This window comes from Seriola dumerili, unplaced genomic scaffold, assembly GCF_002260705.1.
Source record: "Seriola dumerili isolate Sdu_G_001 unplaced genomic scaffold, Sdu_1.0 BDQW01000110.1, whole genome shotgun sequence".
NCBI classification, from domain to species: Eukaryota; Metazoa; Chordata; class Actinopteri; order Carangiformes; family Carangidae; genus Seriola; species Seriola dumerili.
Window position 1 is genome coordinate 11783610 of NW_019174365.1, and position 17167 is coordinate 11800776.

Genomic DNA, 17167 nt, shown 5'->3' on the forward strand with positions numbered 1-17167 from the left:
TAAGTCATAGTAAAGTTTTAGTTAGTTTAGTCAAATGCCCCAAATTTCTGATCAAAATTCAGTTTATCAGTATGATAAACTGTCATGTTATATGTACTCAGATAATAAAATGTCAGGTTATATATATATATTTCTTATTTATCTTTAAGCTATATAACTTTCATTGTCAATTCAGAAATAAAAGACAAGGACAGAAAACATTTGCTTATATTGGAGATTTTTTAATAACACATTTCAATATTGCAACAGCCATCAGATTTTCTTCTAACAGGTAAAAATCATCAAAAACTAACAAAAAAAAACAAAACTTTTTTTTTCAGTTTTATATTCCAAACACCACTGTTTCTCAGCTATGGCCCTAAATTCAAACAGATGAAACCCTTACACAGTGAGCAGATATTATATTCAACACATTGTTCTTCAAACAAATTATAAAAATAGATTTAGCATTTTCAAATACATATTTACAGTATTAAACATATCATAATGATCACAGTAACAGAGAGGTGGGGGTAGAGGGGGGAACAATTTGAATTTCATTCATCGTGGTGGCGAGGTCCAGTTTGTTGTTTGTTTGTGACTGCGTGTGTGTCTCTGTCTTTGTGTGTGTGTGTTAAGGACCATCAGAGTGTTTTCTCAGATATGTTAACATGTGTGTGATAACATCTATAAGGACATATGACTTTATTTAATTTGACAAAACAGTTACAGAGAGAGAAGGAGAGTACAAGCAGAAAGAACAAAAGAAAAAAAAAACTCGTACCAAATACAAACCTGTTACAATATTCTGGTCAAAAATGTATGTACCCTCTATTGTGAAGCTGTATGAGAATGAAATAATGCCCAGATAAACTTCCTTCCTTCAAATCTCCTGTGTTAAAATAGGACAGAAAAGGCGATGGGGCAGATCACTGTACAGAGAGGATTCTGGGAGTTTAACTCGAAAAGAGTGCAACCACGTAGTATGGCAGAGCGTGATATTAACAGCAACATAAAATGAAACATGAGAATCCCACAGCAACAAAGAAAAACAAACAGTTTTTAAATTTTTTTATGACATTCTGTTATACTGTACCCATACTGCAACACACACACTGTAATGTATACAGCAAATCCAATGATAATGGACCTAAAATGAACTGTAGCAAACCCAGTGTTCAAGAATACACAGATACTGTGTGCTGACAGTAAAAATCCTCCAGTGTTCCTCTCACTTCCTGTCAAAACAACTATAATCTGTTCAGGTATAAACTCACAGTCATAGAACAAAATCAACAAATCAAACAGAAACAAAACAAGAAGACAACTGCTTTGCTCAACACTTTTTTTTTTTTTTTTTTTTTTTTTAAATACTATAAGTTAAATAAACCCTCCTAACCCCCTTTACTGGAGAGGTTTTTGTTACAGTCTGTAAACATAAATAAATATGGATAAATAAGTGAATCAGGCCATCTTCCAGAGTTGGCCTGAGTCCTATACAGAGTATTAAACATGGTAGTGAGAGAGCCTTTGGAGAGGAGGATTATGTTACCGAGATGACACCCAGCAGGCTAGTGGAGGGGAACTAGATGCTTTTAAATGCACAAAGAAAAAAAGTGGAGAGCACGGAGGAGTCGAGAAAGATAGAGGGAGTAAAGAAAGTAGCAAAACAGACAGCGACGTATGACAAATGAGTCAACAATCAAACACGTGTTCAACCCTTTGTATCCTGCTGCGTTTGTTTCACCATCAGTAGCCTCAAAGAAAAACAAAAAAGGGCTGATGTTTCTGAAAGTACAGTCCATCATCACCCACAACTTACCGTCGCTCACACTTTATATACTGTATATAGGGCTATACAGTACGCTAGACCTTTTCATTCATCCAGCTCTTCTATGCTTACTGTTTAACATGTGACAGCACAGTCTTCTCAAGCTCCTGCTCTGAAACTTTAGGTTACATTCCAGCCATGTTTAACCTTCAGAAATATTCCTTTAACCACCTGACATGAGATCAGCTCTGATGTACAATGATATGATTCTGTGTCCTCGTAGTAAATAAGTTCCAGTTTGATGTGAAATCAGCTGTGCCAGTTCTGAGGAGAGAGTTATTTGATCCAAGGCCAAGTAAAATAGTTCCTGCCTCTTACAGTACATTGTTTTTAGTGAATTGATGTTGTGGTAAAGGGAAATTCCACCCAAAACATAAATGTTTCTTTGAGCACTAGTCCATAACTGTGTGTGTGTTTGCCGCGCAGTATATCTCCCGCAGCCTCAGACAGAGCCCGTCCTGCTGGAGACAATATTTCATTTGACTTAACACACTGATCCAGAACCAGTGAGATGGAGCTGACACAGTTACTGAAGGTCAAAGTGCAGATAGAGGACACACACAAAAATAGTCAAATGACATCACTCCTCTGCTGTCCCCCCCAATCACAACAGGAACATTTGCTCCTCTCTGAGCGGAATTCATAGAAAAAAGGAAGGAAGGGATCAAGGAAGGCATGAGGAACTGTGGAAAGGAGGAGTAAATAGAGGAGTGCGGTTTGCTGAAAGATCTGCTCATCTTTCCTTAAGTCTGGAAGAGCTCTCTCTCTCTCTCACTCTCTCTCTGCCCCTCCTCTTCTCCACCCAATCATCTGTCTGCAGCAGCGTGAGACTCGGCGTGTGCGTCGACTGTCTGTTAGACCTGCACACCGCGGCCATGCATTTGGATGACCTGGGCTCTGAGGGTCTGGATGGCAGCCAGTATCAGCTTCTGGTGCTCTAGGGAAGTGATGCCAAGGCTCAGTACGTCTCTGTGGGCACAGAGATCAAGATTTACCAAGATTAGTAGGAGGGATGTGAAATTTATTGGACTCTATATCACTGGCTCGAGTCAGTGACTTCTAATTATTTTATGCTCAGATTTACAGGTTCATTAATTAACAGTTTATCACTCAGAAACTTAGCTCATCTGCTCCATCACTGTGTAGTATTACCTTGATAAAATTTGATTGAAAGTGGATTGGTAGCATTATCAGACAAGCCAACAACTGTTATTACACTTTTACATCTGAGTCCCGCCCACTGAAACTGATTGGAAAAATAGATTTACAGGCCCTTTAAAGGTTTGTTTGGCAATTTCTTTAAGCAGTGTTCCACGGTCCTCTCTGGTTAAAGAGTTTCAGGTCTGTCACACCTCTGACCACACTGGTTGCCGGTGGGTGTGGCCAGAAGTGTGCTCTGTTTGCACCCACTCAACCACAGTGATGTCACTGTGTACCGACACACCCGAGTACACTTCGACATCACTGCAGCAAAGGTGGAGGAGTACCACAGGAGCTTGGATTTTCATACATGTCAAGTAAATCTTAATTTTTACCCAGAAATCTTGCACATGTAAGAAACCAGACATTCAGAAAAAAAGCATTTTCACATGTTAAAAAAAATAAAAAATGTCTGAACTGAAACAAGTAGCTTCTAAAACAACTCATACATGTTCTTAAAAATATAGTTTACCTTATTTTAGGGCTGCAACAAATCATTTTCATTATCAATTAATCTACTAAAGTTTTATTTCCTCAATAAATCATTTGTAAAAAAAAAAGAAAAAAAAAAAGCTCAGTTTAATTTCCAAAGTTGATGTTGTAAAATTGCTTGTTTTTTTCCCCAGTTACTCTAAAAGCAAAAAATAGTTTATCATGTAAGAAAAAAGTAGCAATGGAGAAGGTGTGGTGAGAGACTATTTGGAGTTTTTGCTCTAAAAAAAACAACTATGAATTATTGCTAATCAAAAGAGTTGGCAGTTATTTTTTGTGGATCGACTAATTGGACATTTCTAGATGCGCAAAGATTAGCTCTAATAATCAGCGGTTAAAAAAAAAAGCCAATATCAAGAAAAAGAGTGGAGATTATCCACTAAGTGATTTATTTATTCATGCAGTTAGTGTCTCACTTCAGTTACCTAGTCTCATTCGCTCACTTGGCTGCCCTCTTGAAAACGGGAAATGAAAGGTCACGGAGATAATGTTGTATAAAACTACTCACTGTACAGTCATTCGTGCCACAGACTCCAAGTAGCAGTACCCTGCAGCAGTGAAGTTGTCCTTGTATCGGCCCATGTCCACTGCGTCCAGCCACTCTCCTACTGAGTTAAAGGATGGGAAGGAGGGGAGAGGCCTTTCTGCTAGTGTAATGGATGAACTCAGGGTCCTAAAGGAGGAGAAGAAATAGGGGTGATTGTACAGAGTTTGGAAATTTATAGAAGTGAATGTTTACAGTCATCCATTCACTGGGCCTGTAGACCATACCTGCGTGCCAGTGTGGAGGAACCGATACCATCAGGGGAGCGAATGCTCTTGCTGAGGGCTGAGTGGATCTGGCTGAAGCTGGGCCTCTCTGTCCTCTCCTTCTGCCAACAGTCCAGCATCAACTGATGGAGATGTGGAGGGCAGTTAACCGGCGCCGGCAGCCTGAAGCCGTCCTCAATGGCCTTTATCACCTACATGCACAAACAGGAAATCAATATCAGTTTAGACATTTTAGAATGAGTATTGTGATTTTCCAGTGCTTATACTATAACTGGATGAATTCCCCATGTGTATGTTTGTGACTGGAAGGGCAGGGTGGGGGGGGGTGAAGAAATATGAAGCAAAGTTGTGTCCTACTTTTAAAAGTTGAGTAAGGTACTTAAAACCTTTTTTTTTCCTTTAGTTGCTTAGTTTCCAAGAATAGAATCATGTGGACAGTACAGGTCCTACTTGGATAGATAAGAGTAAGAAAGTGCTGGGCTTTCATTTTCTCCTGTCACTAATTACACCACCTACAACGTCCCAGTGCATCGTTCTGCTTTTTGTAATTTAACTTATTTTAAGGCAGCACCTGATGAGATGTTGCTAACTTCAACAATATGAACTGAATACAAATCTGTAGCAACATCTTGACTAAATTTACAAAAATTAAAACGCACAGCAAATAGCCAACTATTATCAGAGAGAGAAGAAAGAGCAATGTAAGTGACTTTGTCTGTGGGTTGAAAGGTCACTTCACAGGATATGTGATTGGGTATCACAGTAGTTGAATCCTGACAGAAAAAAACTGTGTTATAACTATTTACTTTTCTATAATACAATACATTGTGAATTAAAAACAAGAGTCCTGACAGGTCTGAATTTGAAGAGAAATTAGCGAAGTGAAATCAGCGAATTAGCAAAGTAAAAAGCCAGTATTTTCTGATATGCTCCTGATACCCGGCCCTCTAGAGAGATAAGTCACTAAATACTTCGGAAACGATTAATCTACTCCTGTGAAACCTCATGGTCTTCAAATATCAGAGCTTGAAAGCCCCGCCCCCCCTCCCAGACTTCATCTGTGTCCCTCCATCAAACTAATGTTGTTCCCCCTCCTAACAAGAGATTTCCTCTCAATATATCCGGGGACATGCAATACGCCCTCCTCCTGAATCACTCTAAGTCATACAATCTCCTGAAAGGAGGAAATAAAGTTGAAGCCTAATCACAAAAAAAACGACGTCCATCAGCGGCATTATTTCCTAAAACACACTCCCTTCTCTCTGCTTGCCCACTCACCCAGTGCCCCACTCCACCATCCTCTCAGCCCCTTAAGCTCCTATCTCACTAAAGAGCATTCATAAAATGCTTTTCAGCATTTGACATTTTCCATTTAATCAAAGCTGGTAGGTAAAGGGCACTATGGATCACAGGTGGACAGGCCGAGCAACAATTCCGTTATGATATAATGTATCAATTTAAAGTGGATTAATATCCCCAGCGCTCTACAAGCTTGACCTTTGCCCCTTCAATTGGAAAGTTTGATAACATGAACAAGGCTGAGGGGAAACTTTCTTCAGCTTTGTGAAAGGGCACTGGAGGAAAAAAAAAAAAAGGACTTTGAAAAGCTTGCTATTCTCGTGCCTCCTGAATAACTCATGCATATTAATTTTAGGACATTCAAAAATGGAGCATGCTAATAATCTGTTGCTTTTTAACTATGCGCCTGCCTGCATAAAGTGTACACATTATTTTCTGATGATATTCATTGGAAAGGGCATCAGCATGCTGAAGCTCTTGGACTTGATGAGTGATAGTTAACCTTAAAATGATCACTAGCTTTGCTAATATTTCATTCCCGGTGTGTTTTTGGCTTCAATAAAAAGAGAAAATAGTCAATCTGCTCTCATCTCTTTTTTGCATCATGCTTAGATCTGCACTTTAGAGGCATGACATCCTTCAAAAAGCTAAATAAAAACGTTTTTTTTTTTTTTTGTAGGACAAAGAGGTAGGAGTGGCAACAGGAAAAACAGAGAACCCACCCACACTGACTTGGAAATAGTAGGTTGCAAGTGACAAGCTGCAGGGTCCAATCGACTGAACAATCTCTTCAACCCTCAAATAGCAAGCGCTTTACATTTCCTGAAAGAGGCTGAAATTTTCCAGAGGGATTTTCAACACTTTTAAGAGCAGGACGGCAGGATGGGGACAGGCGGAGGCCACTGGAAGGGGGTCAATGCGTCCTTACGAGAAAACAGGATTGGTCATGGAGCTGATGCAGACTTAAAGAGGGGGGACTTAGGCCCTGCAAAAGCTTTCAGAGGTACTGTGGCTTCTTGGCTTTCTTTTAATAAGATCCAAGCTGGGCATGGATACAGAGTTCATTGATAAAGAGAATCAGAGGGAGGTGAAAGAGAGAGAGGGAGGCTGGTAAAGTGCAGATATTAATATAAAAAAATGGAGGGAGGAATATGAAGAATAAAGGCAATAACTGGAGGGATTAATCTCTCTCTCTCTCTCCACTTACATCCTGGTTGCCCATATCCCAGTAGGGTCTCTCTCCATAGGACATGACCTCCCACATGACGATGCCAAAGCTCCAGACATCTGAGGCAGAGGAGAAGCGGTGGTACTGGATGGCCTCTGGAGCGGTCCACAGCACCACGCTCTTCCCTCCGTGCTGGCGGACAGAGGAGGTAGAGGTAAAATGCAGAGTTAAATAAAAGGGTGTGGAGAGTTCACAAAACATAAAGCTTTAATATTCTCTTTGAAAAGCTTTGAACGTATTTTCAATAGATCAAAAGAATCTTTAGACGAGTGAGTTCACCTTGAGTGGAACCCAAAAATATCCAGGGAAATAAGGCACTGAATTTTTTTTTTTTTTTTTATGAAAGCTTAATTATATGACTTCAACCTGAACCTGACATGACACGTGTTCGCTCTCATTTGGTCCAAGGCTCATTAAAAATATCAGCCATACATATGTGAACTTCATACCAACAAGCTTTCTACCACTTTTAGGTTCATTAAATAGGAAATTAGAGAGTAAAATATCCAGTGAAGTTAACATCCTAGCTGAAGCACACGCTCAGGTCTTCATTATGATGTTCTCTTACCAGTGTGGTGTAGATAGCCTCTATCTTGTCCTCCTGAAGAGGTCTGAAGCCGGACACCTTGCAGCCCAGGTTGGAGTTCACCAGCACCTGAGATTGAGAAAACAAACCGGTTACGTTTGGAGGGGAGGGGGGGCATCTCCGCATGAGAGCTCAGCACAATTGATTGTTTACAGCAGCAAATGGTCTTGTTCTTCGTTCTCCATGACGTGACTACTGGATTTGACAGACAGGGCTCTTTAAAAAAAAAAAAAAAAAAAAAAAAACCCACCCAGCGAAACCTGGAGGTGACAAACCGATTTCGACAGTATGGTCTCATCATTTTTCAGCTTCACACGCTCCTCAAATAAAAACCTTCAGCTGAGTGATTGAAGATGTTTGCAGACAAGGACAAATTGTATTCTGTAGCCCGCCTGTGAAAACATATACCAACCCTCCCTACACCTTCTCCCCTATCACCTCCTCCCACCTGCTACCTCACCTTGTGTGCAGCCAGCCGTTTGTGGACGAAGCCCATTTCAGTGAGGTACTTCATCCCTGATGCCACTCCAGTCAGTATATCCATCAGCTGCATTACACTCAGCTGGCCCTCGTGTTTCTGGGAGTTATCAGAGGCACGAGGAGAGAAAGGACAATCAGAGGAAGGGGGGAGACAAAGAAGGAGGGGGTGAGGAAAAGAAAGAAGAGGAGAGGATGAAGGAAAGGGGGAGAAAGTGAGGTGAGTTTACAGAATATAGAGATACGAAAAGAAAAAAAAAATAGCTAACACATCTGTTACTACTACAGTACAATGTTGTGCTCACTGAGCTGAATCCCTTTACTTGGAGAATAAACACAAACAGGCCATTAATTCATATCATTTTATACCACGCCGCAGTAGCAGAGGGGGCACAATAACAGTTTACACAAGCTTACAGCATCTTTGAGCTGAAACACTCCATTTGTGCTGTTAATTATGTTACATTTTCCTTATTACTGTAATAAGCACAAGTATTGCTGCCCTAGGACTGTACCGTAATAGTCGTGAATTCAGGATTATTAGAACAAAATGCCTTGTATGTGAAAGCGGAAGATAATAATAATGGGGCTTTATTTTCTGATTAGACAATGAGCAAACACGTCTGCATATAATTTTAAGATAAATACACAAACATATAAAAAAAAACCTACCCTAAGGAAGGAATCTAAGGCTCCGTTAGACATGCTCTCCACCACGATCATCATGGTGTTACCTGGTGAAAGAGAGCAAGACAGTAGAGTATGTGAACGAGTGAAACTGGGGGAAAATGTGGGAATCGGGGAAAAAAATAAAGTGAGAGTGTAATAGAGACAGAGACACAGACGGAGGGGGGAGCAGGAGGGAGAGAACACAGTGAGTCTAGTCCACTTGGCAGCAGGGCAGACATTGTGCAAAGCCATTCTTCACTCAGTGAACTGTGGTGAAGCCAGGAGAACCTGTGTGCTACCCTGGCTGTCTCAGCAAGTTTAACGACCCACACACACACACACACACACACACACACACACACACACACACACACACACACACACACACACACACACACACACACACAATCTGTGCACAACAACACACATGAACCAGCAGAGCCCAGGCATGCACAGTCATATACACTCCACATATGCACAACATGCACAGGCGTGCGTGTGTGCGTACACGTGTACACAGACACACACACACACGCACACGCACACCCTATGTGCCCAGGCACAGATGGCAGGGATCCAGCAGTGCTATGTAGTGCACAGAGGAGGATAATAAGACTGCAGCAGTTAGAGGAAAGAGGAAACAAGGAGAAAGGAGGAGTGGAATATGGGAGGTTGATACAGGTAAAGCTTGATAGACATGTAAACAACTTAGTGTCTAAAAATAAATCTCATGCAGGCATGTTACAAAAAAAAATTATAATTGTGTTGTAATATTCACAGTCCATGGTCTGCCAGTCGCGCTGGGCTTTCAGAAAGCTATTTGAAACGGTAACCAACAACACTGAAGCACCGTGAGTCAGCACAGAGACACTGCCAAAATCCATCAGCCATCATGTAATTAATGTGAGCTGCAGGGTGAATCACTGGTTTAACTCTGTGACTTGCACAGGGCCGGCATGACAGATAACAAACAGGGCCCCAGTTAAAGGAGCTCTAACATATGTGTCACATGATCATCTGCTAAAAATTTTATTCTATTCTAGAAGAAATAAGTTTAGAAATCCTGACAGAAATGTAGAAGAAGGGAGGGAAAACTGAGTGTTTAAGTGCTGCCTCACACAAACACAGATTTATACACTCACACACACACACTTGTAAATCATCGTGTGAATACATATTGAAAAGCAAATCCTTGAACTTTGCTCTGCTGTTTCAAACTGTGGCAAAACAGTCTCTTTTATAGACTCAATCAGGTCTCTACAAGAACTAATAAAAACTGAAACATTTCCTTGTTCAGAGGAAAAATGATCACATACACTTGTAGAAAAAACAAACTGGGGACAAACATTATTGCAGCCAATCATACGAAGTCCAACAGACAGATGGCTTCTCTAAACAAAAGGTGTTAGTCATTTCAATGTAGTAGTAAATCCACGAAAGAGAGAGGTGATCACCGTAGTTGTGTTATGTTGGGGAGGTTACAGTAGCCTTGGCTGTATATTTGACATTCCAGCATCTCAGCTCTCAGATCAGTGCAGGTCTGTGCTGACTCCGACTGATTCTTGATACATTATTTTCAATAATCTGATCTGTTCTTAGGTTATTTCCTTCTGACTGAGCTGACAGCCGTGCTGCAGGGACATATCTCTGTTTCTCATGAATATCAGAGTGCAGCTTATGCTAGTCCAACTTTGTGTTGCAGTCTTCCAGCTGTAACACCTCCACTCCTTCAGTGCCTCGACAGATATATAAGGGCACTTTGCCTCTGACATGAAACTCTCTGAAGCAACCGTAAGCTATGAAGACTGTACAATGAGACCACCACTTTCTGTCGCATTAATGACAATATTTTGAATTTTTGACTGTTTTTAATGTCCTTACAATGTGATAATAATATATGTTTAAATAAACTGCACTTGTATAGCACTTGTCTAGTCTTATTGACCACTCAAAACGCCTTAAAATTTAAGACACATTCACCCGTTCTCACACATAAATATGCTTTTTCCTATATATTTAGAACTTTTTCTACCATACACACACATCCACACACTGATGATACATCAGGGGCAATTTGAGGTTCAGTATCTTGCCCAAAATGCCCACAATTGCCCAAAATGCAGACTGGAGAAGTCAGGAATTGAACCACCCTAGTACCACAATGTACCACCCTAGTAACAAAATATTTACATTGTAAATAAATACAATTTCGTCCATTGATATTTACTATATTTACTGATCTGATCAAATGTAGCTCCTGCACTTATCTTTATCACTGTGCACTTAAACAGCAGCCACAGCAGAAAACTTCATTTAGCAGCCTCGCCTCTTTTCTCTGTGCTTCTACCCTGAGGTGAAAATACTTCCTGAAATCATATTCCTGGCAGGTAACAAATCACCGTATTGCATTTCCTATAATCCTATTTCCTGTCATCCAGGTACTGCCAGTAAGAAGGTGGAGCATGTGGTTGGTCATGACTGATAGAAAGGAAAGGAGGAAGCTTTGCTACCTTAATGGGACACACCCATGTTTCCATGTGGCTTTGAATTACAGTTAAAAGATGGGGAGATTAGGAAGAGGAGGTGGATGCTGTTTGCAGGTGGGCTAGGTGTGGTGGAGGGATGGCAGGGAGCTGAGTGAGGAGGCGGCAGGGGGGGGGTTAAGTGATGTAAAGCATCTGATTTGTAGTGTAACAGTATGTGTGTGTGTGTGTGTGTGTGCACTGTTTGTGTGTGTGTGCACTGTTTGTGTGCACGGATGTGTGATTTCATGCCAAGTGAGGAGGCAAGCAAGCAGGTGTGTGTGTCAATGATAGTGAAAGAGAAGTGAGCATATGGGACCGCTTTCGTGTGTGTGACAGGGAGCATCCATGTGTGTGTGTGTGTGTGTGTGTGTGTGTGTGTGTGTGTGTGTGTGTGTGTGTGTGTGTGTGTACATGATGGTGGGAGAGATTGGAGTGGATCTCAGGGCCCCGCTGGGTCTCTAGCACCAATTACTGTACCCTGCACATCTGCTGCCATCCTACTGAGCACAGAGTGTGTTCGGGCACTGTGCCCTCACACACACACACACACACACACACACACACACACACACACACACACACACACACACACACACACACACCACACTGAGCATCACTGCGGCAGTAACAAAAACTTCACAAACTCTTTAAAGCTTCTCCCTTCACCTGCCATTCCCATTAACCTCTACCTCATCTTTTCTGTCTCTCATGTCTCTTTTCTAAGTCTCCTCCCTTCAAGTTTTTTTCTCTCTCTCTCCCTCTCTCCCTCTCTCCCTCCTTCCATCCTGTTTTCGCTCTAGGACCTCAATTGCTATCTGTCAGCGGAAAATGGGCCTTGATGTAGCTTGGCTGCTGCTAGCGTGCAGCATCTGCCCCGCCACCCTGCTCTCTACTCTTCAACCTTTTCTTCCTTCAGTCCTGGCTTCTTCACTGTGAGCACTGACCCCCTCCACGTGTGTGATATTAAAGTGGTCGGAGTGTCCCAGTGGTCTTTACAATCCTCCCTTCTCCTGTCCATCACCTTTCCTCTAACTCCAGTTTTCCTCCCATCTCTGTCCATGCTTTCACGAGACGTGATGACCCGCTTGTGCAGCTGTGATACTGAAATCTTTTTTTTTTTCTATCTTTCCCATGGCCTCACTTCCTTTGGTAGTGGAGATGATGAACCCCCTCCCCCCTTTATAAGACTGGAGGTGATCAAACTGTCACATTTCTCTTTTGAACCTTGGCTACCCAGAATTTTTCCCCCTGTGTGCTTCCTTTCATCTTCACCTGCTCTCCTTTTGTTTTCCCAATCTTTTCCCAGGGGTATCGCCTTCCTTCCAAACTGTCACCCCCTGCTTTCTGCTTGGTCTCCCTCCCTCCATCCCTTCTCACCGGTGGTGATGACGCCCTCCAGTCGGATGATATTGGAGTGGTCAAACTGTCCCAGGATGCCAGCTTCACTGAGGAAGGAGCGACGCTGTTTGTCGGAGCAGCCGGCCCTTAACGTCTTTATGGCCACTGGCAGCTCTCTCTTACTGGGCAGCTTCAGGCAGCCACGACACACCTCGCCAAAGTCGCCTGTAGGGGGAGATAAAGAAACTGAGGTCAAGGTCCCTATTGATTGAGGAAGAACCAGAGAGAACATAGAAAAGAGGTCAGGCTGCTGATATGGAGTAATATCTGCACAAGGATCAAAAGAAAGTGAGAAGAAATGAATAGAGGGTTAGACCGAGGAGGGGAATGTGGAGAGAGACAGAGAACGGTTGGAGCAGAATCAGATGGTGAAATACAAACATACTGGGGAGGGAAAGAGATGACGCAAATGAACAGACACCGTTGAGAGAGAGAGAGAGAGAGAGACATGAAATACAAAGGGATCAAAGAGAGATCAAAGATGGGGTAGGGTGCAGGTGAAACAGTGAAACATCAAGCAGAGACAGGGCAAATGTAACAGCCAGCTCGATTTTGGCAAAGATTAGTAAGTTGCCAGACCGAATGAACTGCTGTTGCAGTTTGTCTCAAGGCAGGTTGAGGGATGTTGCAAAAATATCTTGAGTTGCCCTCAGAGTGCTGCAACTGTGGACAGTTCCTGCTCTGTCTGCTGCCTTGGCTCATACTGATAATGGGAATGGTAGCAATGCTTAGAATTCTTTTACCTTTATTGCAATTTTGGTAAAAAAAATTTTTCACAGTTTCTACTGTGCCATAAACTCCTTACCAATTATATTAGGGGCACATAAAGAGCAATTTACATGCTGTGAAGGAAACTTTCAAAAGTCTGAAAAATAACCCTGATGATGTCGTTTGTGTTATCTCGAACTGAACAGAAAGCTTGTGTTATTAACTTGTGATGTAGAGTTTGAAACATGTGGGCATTTACCAAGCAGGGAGGTTCTAACAAAACCTCCCTGCTTGGAAATGTAGGATGGAAATGTAGGATCCAGTTTTTCAGAAACTTGACCCATTTTGCATGTTGCACTTTTGTGGCCAGGAAAGTATGCAACCCCAAATACTGGAAAACTGCGGCTTTAAAGAGTTTGCGAAGTGCAGCAGTCTTGCTTTGTATAATCCTGTACCTGTGTGCACAATTCTCTCTATCTTGATGCTGGAGTTGTCCAGTTCCTTGGCAAAGGCGTGTACGGCCTGCAGCAGGTCCTCACAGGTCTCTGGGTCAATGTAGGTCCTCCGTGTTGGGATCTTAACTGGAGTGGTACAGACACACAGAAACACACAATATAAGACAACCTTCACAAAACAGAGACTTGCCATGTGATTTATGGTCCACGTGCCTGTCACTATAAAGAAACATGATAAAAGACTGGGTTTCCCAGCAGCAAAATATCCACAATACCAAAAATAAATAGATAAAAGAACCACTCTCAGATTCAGATATCATTAAACCCTACGGGCAAATAAATACAGCTAACAACTGTTTTGTTAGCATATAGATATGTCCGTGGCCCCAGTGGTACCCTCTCTCAGCACAAAGCTACGCATTCGCTTCGCTTTGTGCTCCACTGGGGCTGCAGTCAGTGGAGAAATTGGTAACTCTGCCTGCTTCAACAAAGAATTTCTCTCTCTCTGTGATTGTTCAACATTAGACCAAAATGTTGTGTCTAGGAAGAAGCCTTTGCTCTCTGATCTGGAGACTGAAATCAATACCCAAGTTTTTACCATTGATGTCGGAGATAGCTGAAACATTTTCTGCCATCAAACTCCACTATAAATATCTGAGTTTGAAATCTTTATCTGTGTTTATAATAACCAAACATAGCCCTTAAATACTTTGCAAAATGCTGATTTTGATTCTAACTGTTTAGGATGAGTTTTTGTTGGGTTTTTTTTCCTTCAAAAGAGACACAAAATGCTTCTGTTTATGTATTCATAACTTGTCTAATTCTCCGTTTTTGTTTGTTTTGACCTTGCGAACTCCAAAGGCAGAGAGAGAGACAAACCGAGATCAAAGGCTCCGACTTCTCAAATCCGACTTCGGGTTCCCTCCACAAGGCTTTAGTCAGATCACAAGGCTCTTGCACCAGGCTTTTTGTCTTGCCTCAAAATGTTATCTCACTAACACACACACACACACACACACATATGCAAAATAACATACACGCACAAACACAATATAGTCTTCAGTCAGAAACTGGGACAGGACATAATAGACAGTAAAATGCTGAGGCAGAGGAACCTTTAAGTGCCCCGGCACTTGTAGTTGGCTTGCTGCTTTGATGTTAGTGTTAGAGTTTGCGTACCAGCCTCGCAAAAAAAATGACAGCTTTGGAACATCAGCAAGAAAAAATATCTAAAAATAATATAATTATATGTCCTCAAAACACAATATGACATTTGATAAATAACCTACTAAGTATAAAAGTGATATATTGTGAGCTACACAACTTGTTATCAAACAACAGCTGGGTGTAATATCAGTGAAAATGTTCTAAATTCAAAATAAATAATAATAAAATAATTTTGCTCTGTTCAATCCATAAATGAAAAACGGCAGTGATTACCTTCCCTCATTTCAGGACCTCTACAAAATCACTACTGTGACATTAATGAGACGCAACAATTGGGAATTGACGCTGACATTTAGAACTGCAAGTGGTACTGACCCCAACTGTTTGACTGTACACAGCACAAACAACAACAAAAACACTCTCAGCGCGCCACTTGTTTTTTTGTTTTTTTTTATCAACTGCCTATTGTATTTACTGAACACTAACAACTAGCAAATAAACTAGCCAGCAGATAGCCAATAACTATTAAGCAATCAGGTTTAGTTTTCAATTAGATGACCTTTGACCCTTGGTATGACATGTTATGGCTGATCTTCCTGGAAAATGCCTGGTGGTTTTCCCAAAAGCTGGGCCGAGGCTCTGAAATGTGATTACAGCTCCGGATCGACCTGAAGGATCCTATACTGGCTGCCTCATAACGGCTTATTGATCCAACACACACACACATGCACGCACACACACACACACACACACACACACACACACACACACACACACACACACACACACATACATAAATAAAGCCAAAAGTCCAATTATGAAGCAAATGAAACCTTTTCTATTCAAGGCCAGGACTGAGTGGAGGATCGAAGTCTTTTCTGTCAAATAGGGTTTCTCAAACTCACTGTTGTAGCTTAAAACCAGCTGTACAGTATACACACACACACACACACACACACACACACACACACACACACACACACACACACACACACACACACACACACACACACAAGAGGGGGATGCTCACATGCCACGTTAAATGAACAATATAGGCTGAAAACGGCTATGAACGCATGACACACACGCATGTGCGCCTCACTAGCTCTGTGGGTGATTAGTTTCAGGGTTAACTGTGTCACGGCCATGAGCGATTGAGGGGAAACTGAAGCATGTTCTCACTTGGCTGCATAATCTTCAGTGGACCACAGAGTGAGCACACTCAGCCCCAGATATGTTCATCCTAGACAAAAGGCCATAAACTCTGCATCATGCCTTACTTACCGTATTCCTCCCTTCATTTCCCTGGACACCTTCTCTCTTTGTCTCTCTCTTACATGCAATCAGACTCTGGCTGCTATCTAAAACTGGGCAATTAATGGAGATTGTAGATGAGTCTTGATCCTTTCCTCCTACCCCCCCTTTGCATGTTTCTAGGTCACATACTCCAACATAAAACTAATGTCCTGAGCAGTGTCACTTATGATGAGTCTTTCTGTCTCTGCCGACTCACCTCTTCACACTCTTCTCATACTACGCCCTTCACACAACTCATTTCCCCTCCATTTCCCTCTACTTTATTACTCACACACTCATTTATTCACTTTCTCTCTCTTCCCTTGTCCTCCTGCGTTAACACAGGGCAGGGGAATGTGTCTTAAGAGTTTGGAGGATGAACAGATGGGAGGAGAGAGAGAGAGAAAAAAAAAGGGATTACATGAAACACACTTCTTGTTCTCGGACAAGGCAGACCTGCAGCACAATGAGAGCGTATTGTACTGGGTCTGCAGTGACGGAACAGGAAGTGGACTCAAGAGCGTGTGTTGATAAAGAGAACAAAAAAAACGTCTTTGTGCCTGTCTATGCGAGTGTCCATGATCTACAGAGAAAGGTGTGAGTGTTTGAAAAGCAGGCCAAAAATGTGTGTGTGTGTGTGTGTGTGTATGTGTGTGTGTGTGTGTGTGTTTGTGTTTGTATGTGTGTGTATTGCGTGCTTGTCATCTGTTGGCATGTCTTTGTTTGGGCAGATTTAATTCCCAGCCGCATGGCTTCGGCTCATTATTCATCAGGCATAGTGCTCCAAACCTCTCCAGAGGGCTCAGCATGCTGGGAGATTAAACAACGCAAATGAGCACGCACACGCACATGCACACGCGCATACCCACCCCCATACACGAACACACACACACACACAAACACACGCTGAATTCACAAAATTGTGTACACACACACACATACATACACACACACACACACACACAAACACACACACAAGGAAACGCTCAAAACACACATGCATCCACCATATTAGCAAAGCGTTGGCTCACTCTCTCTCACACAAACAGGGAGAGATATGTCAAACTACTTCCATTCTGTCACTGC

General features: G+C 42.0%; 1 protein-coding gene across 1 annotated transcript in view; it reads right to left on the reverse strand.

The window, feature by feature from the left end:
- Positions 1-1392: 1392 nt before the first annotated feature.
- Positions 1393-17167, reverse strand: part of LOC111223014 (ephrin type-A receptor 7-like) — a 164858-nt gene continuing 149083 nt past the window's right edge. Inside the window, exons 11-19 of the mRNA XM_022746973.1 lie at positions 13619-13744; positions 12435-12620; positions 8536-8597; positions 7847-7963; positions 7369-7455; positions 6780-6932; positions 4256-4464; positions 4011-4166; positions 1393-2779 (exon numbers count right to left, since the gene is read on the reverse strand). Of these exons, the coding sequence (XP_022602694.1) occupies positions 2665-2779; positions 4011-4166; positions 4256-4464; positions 6780-6932; positions 7369-7455; positions 7847-7963; positions 8536-8597; positions 12435-12620; positions 13619-13744 (1211 nt within the window). The 3' untranslated portion in view covers positions 1393-2664. The remainder of the gene's footprint in view (positions 2780-4010; positions 4167-4255; positions 4465-6779; positions 6933-7368; positions 7456-7846; positions 7964-8535; positions 8598-12434; positions 12621-13618; positions 13745-17167) is intronic.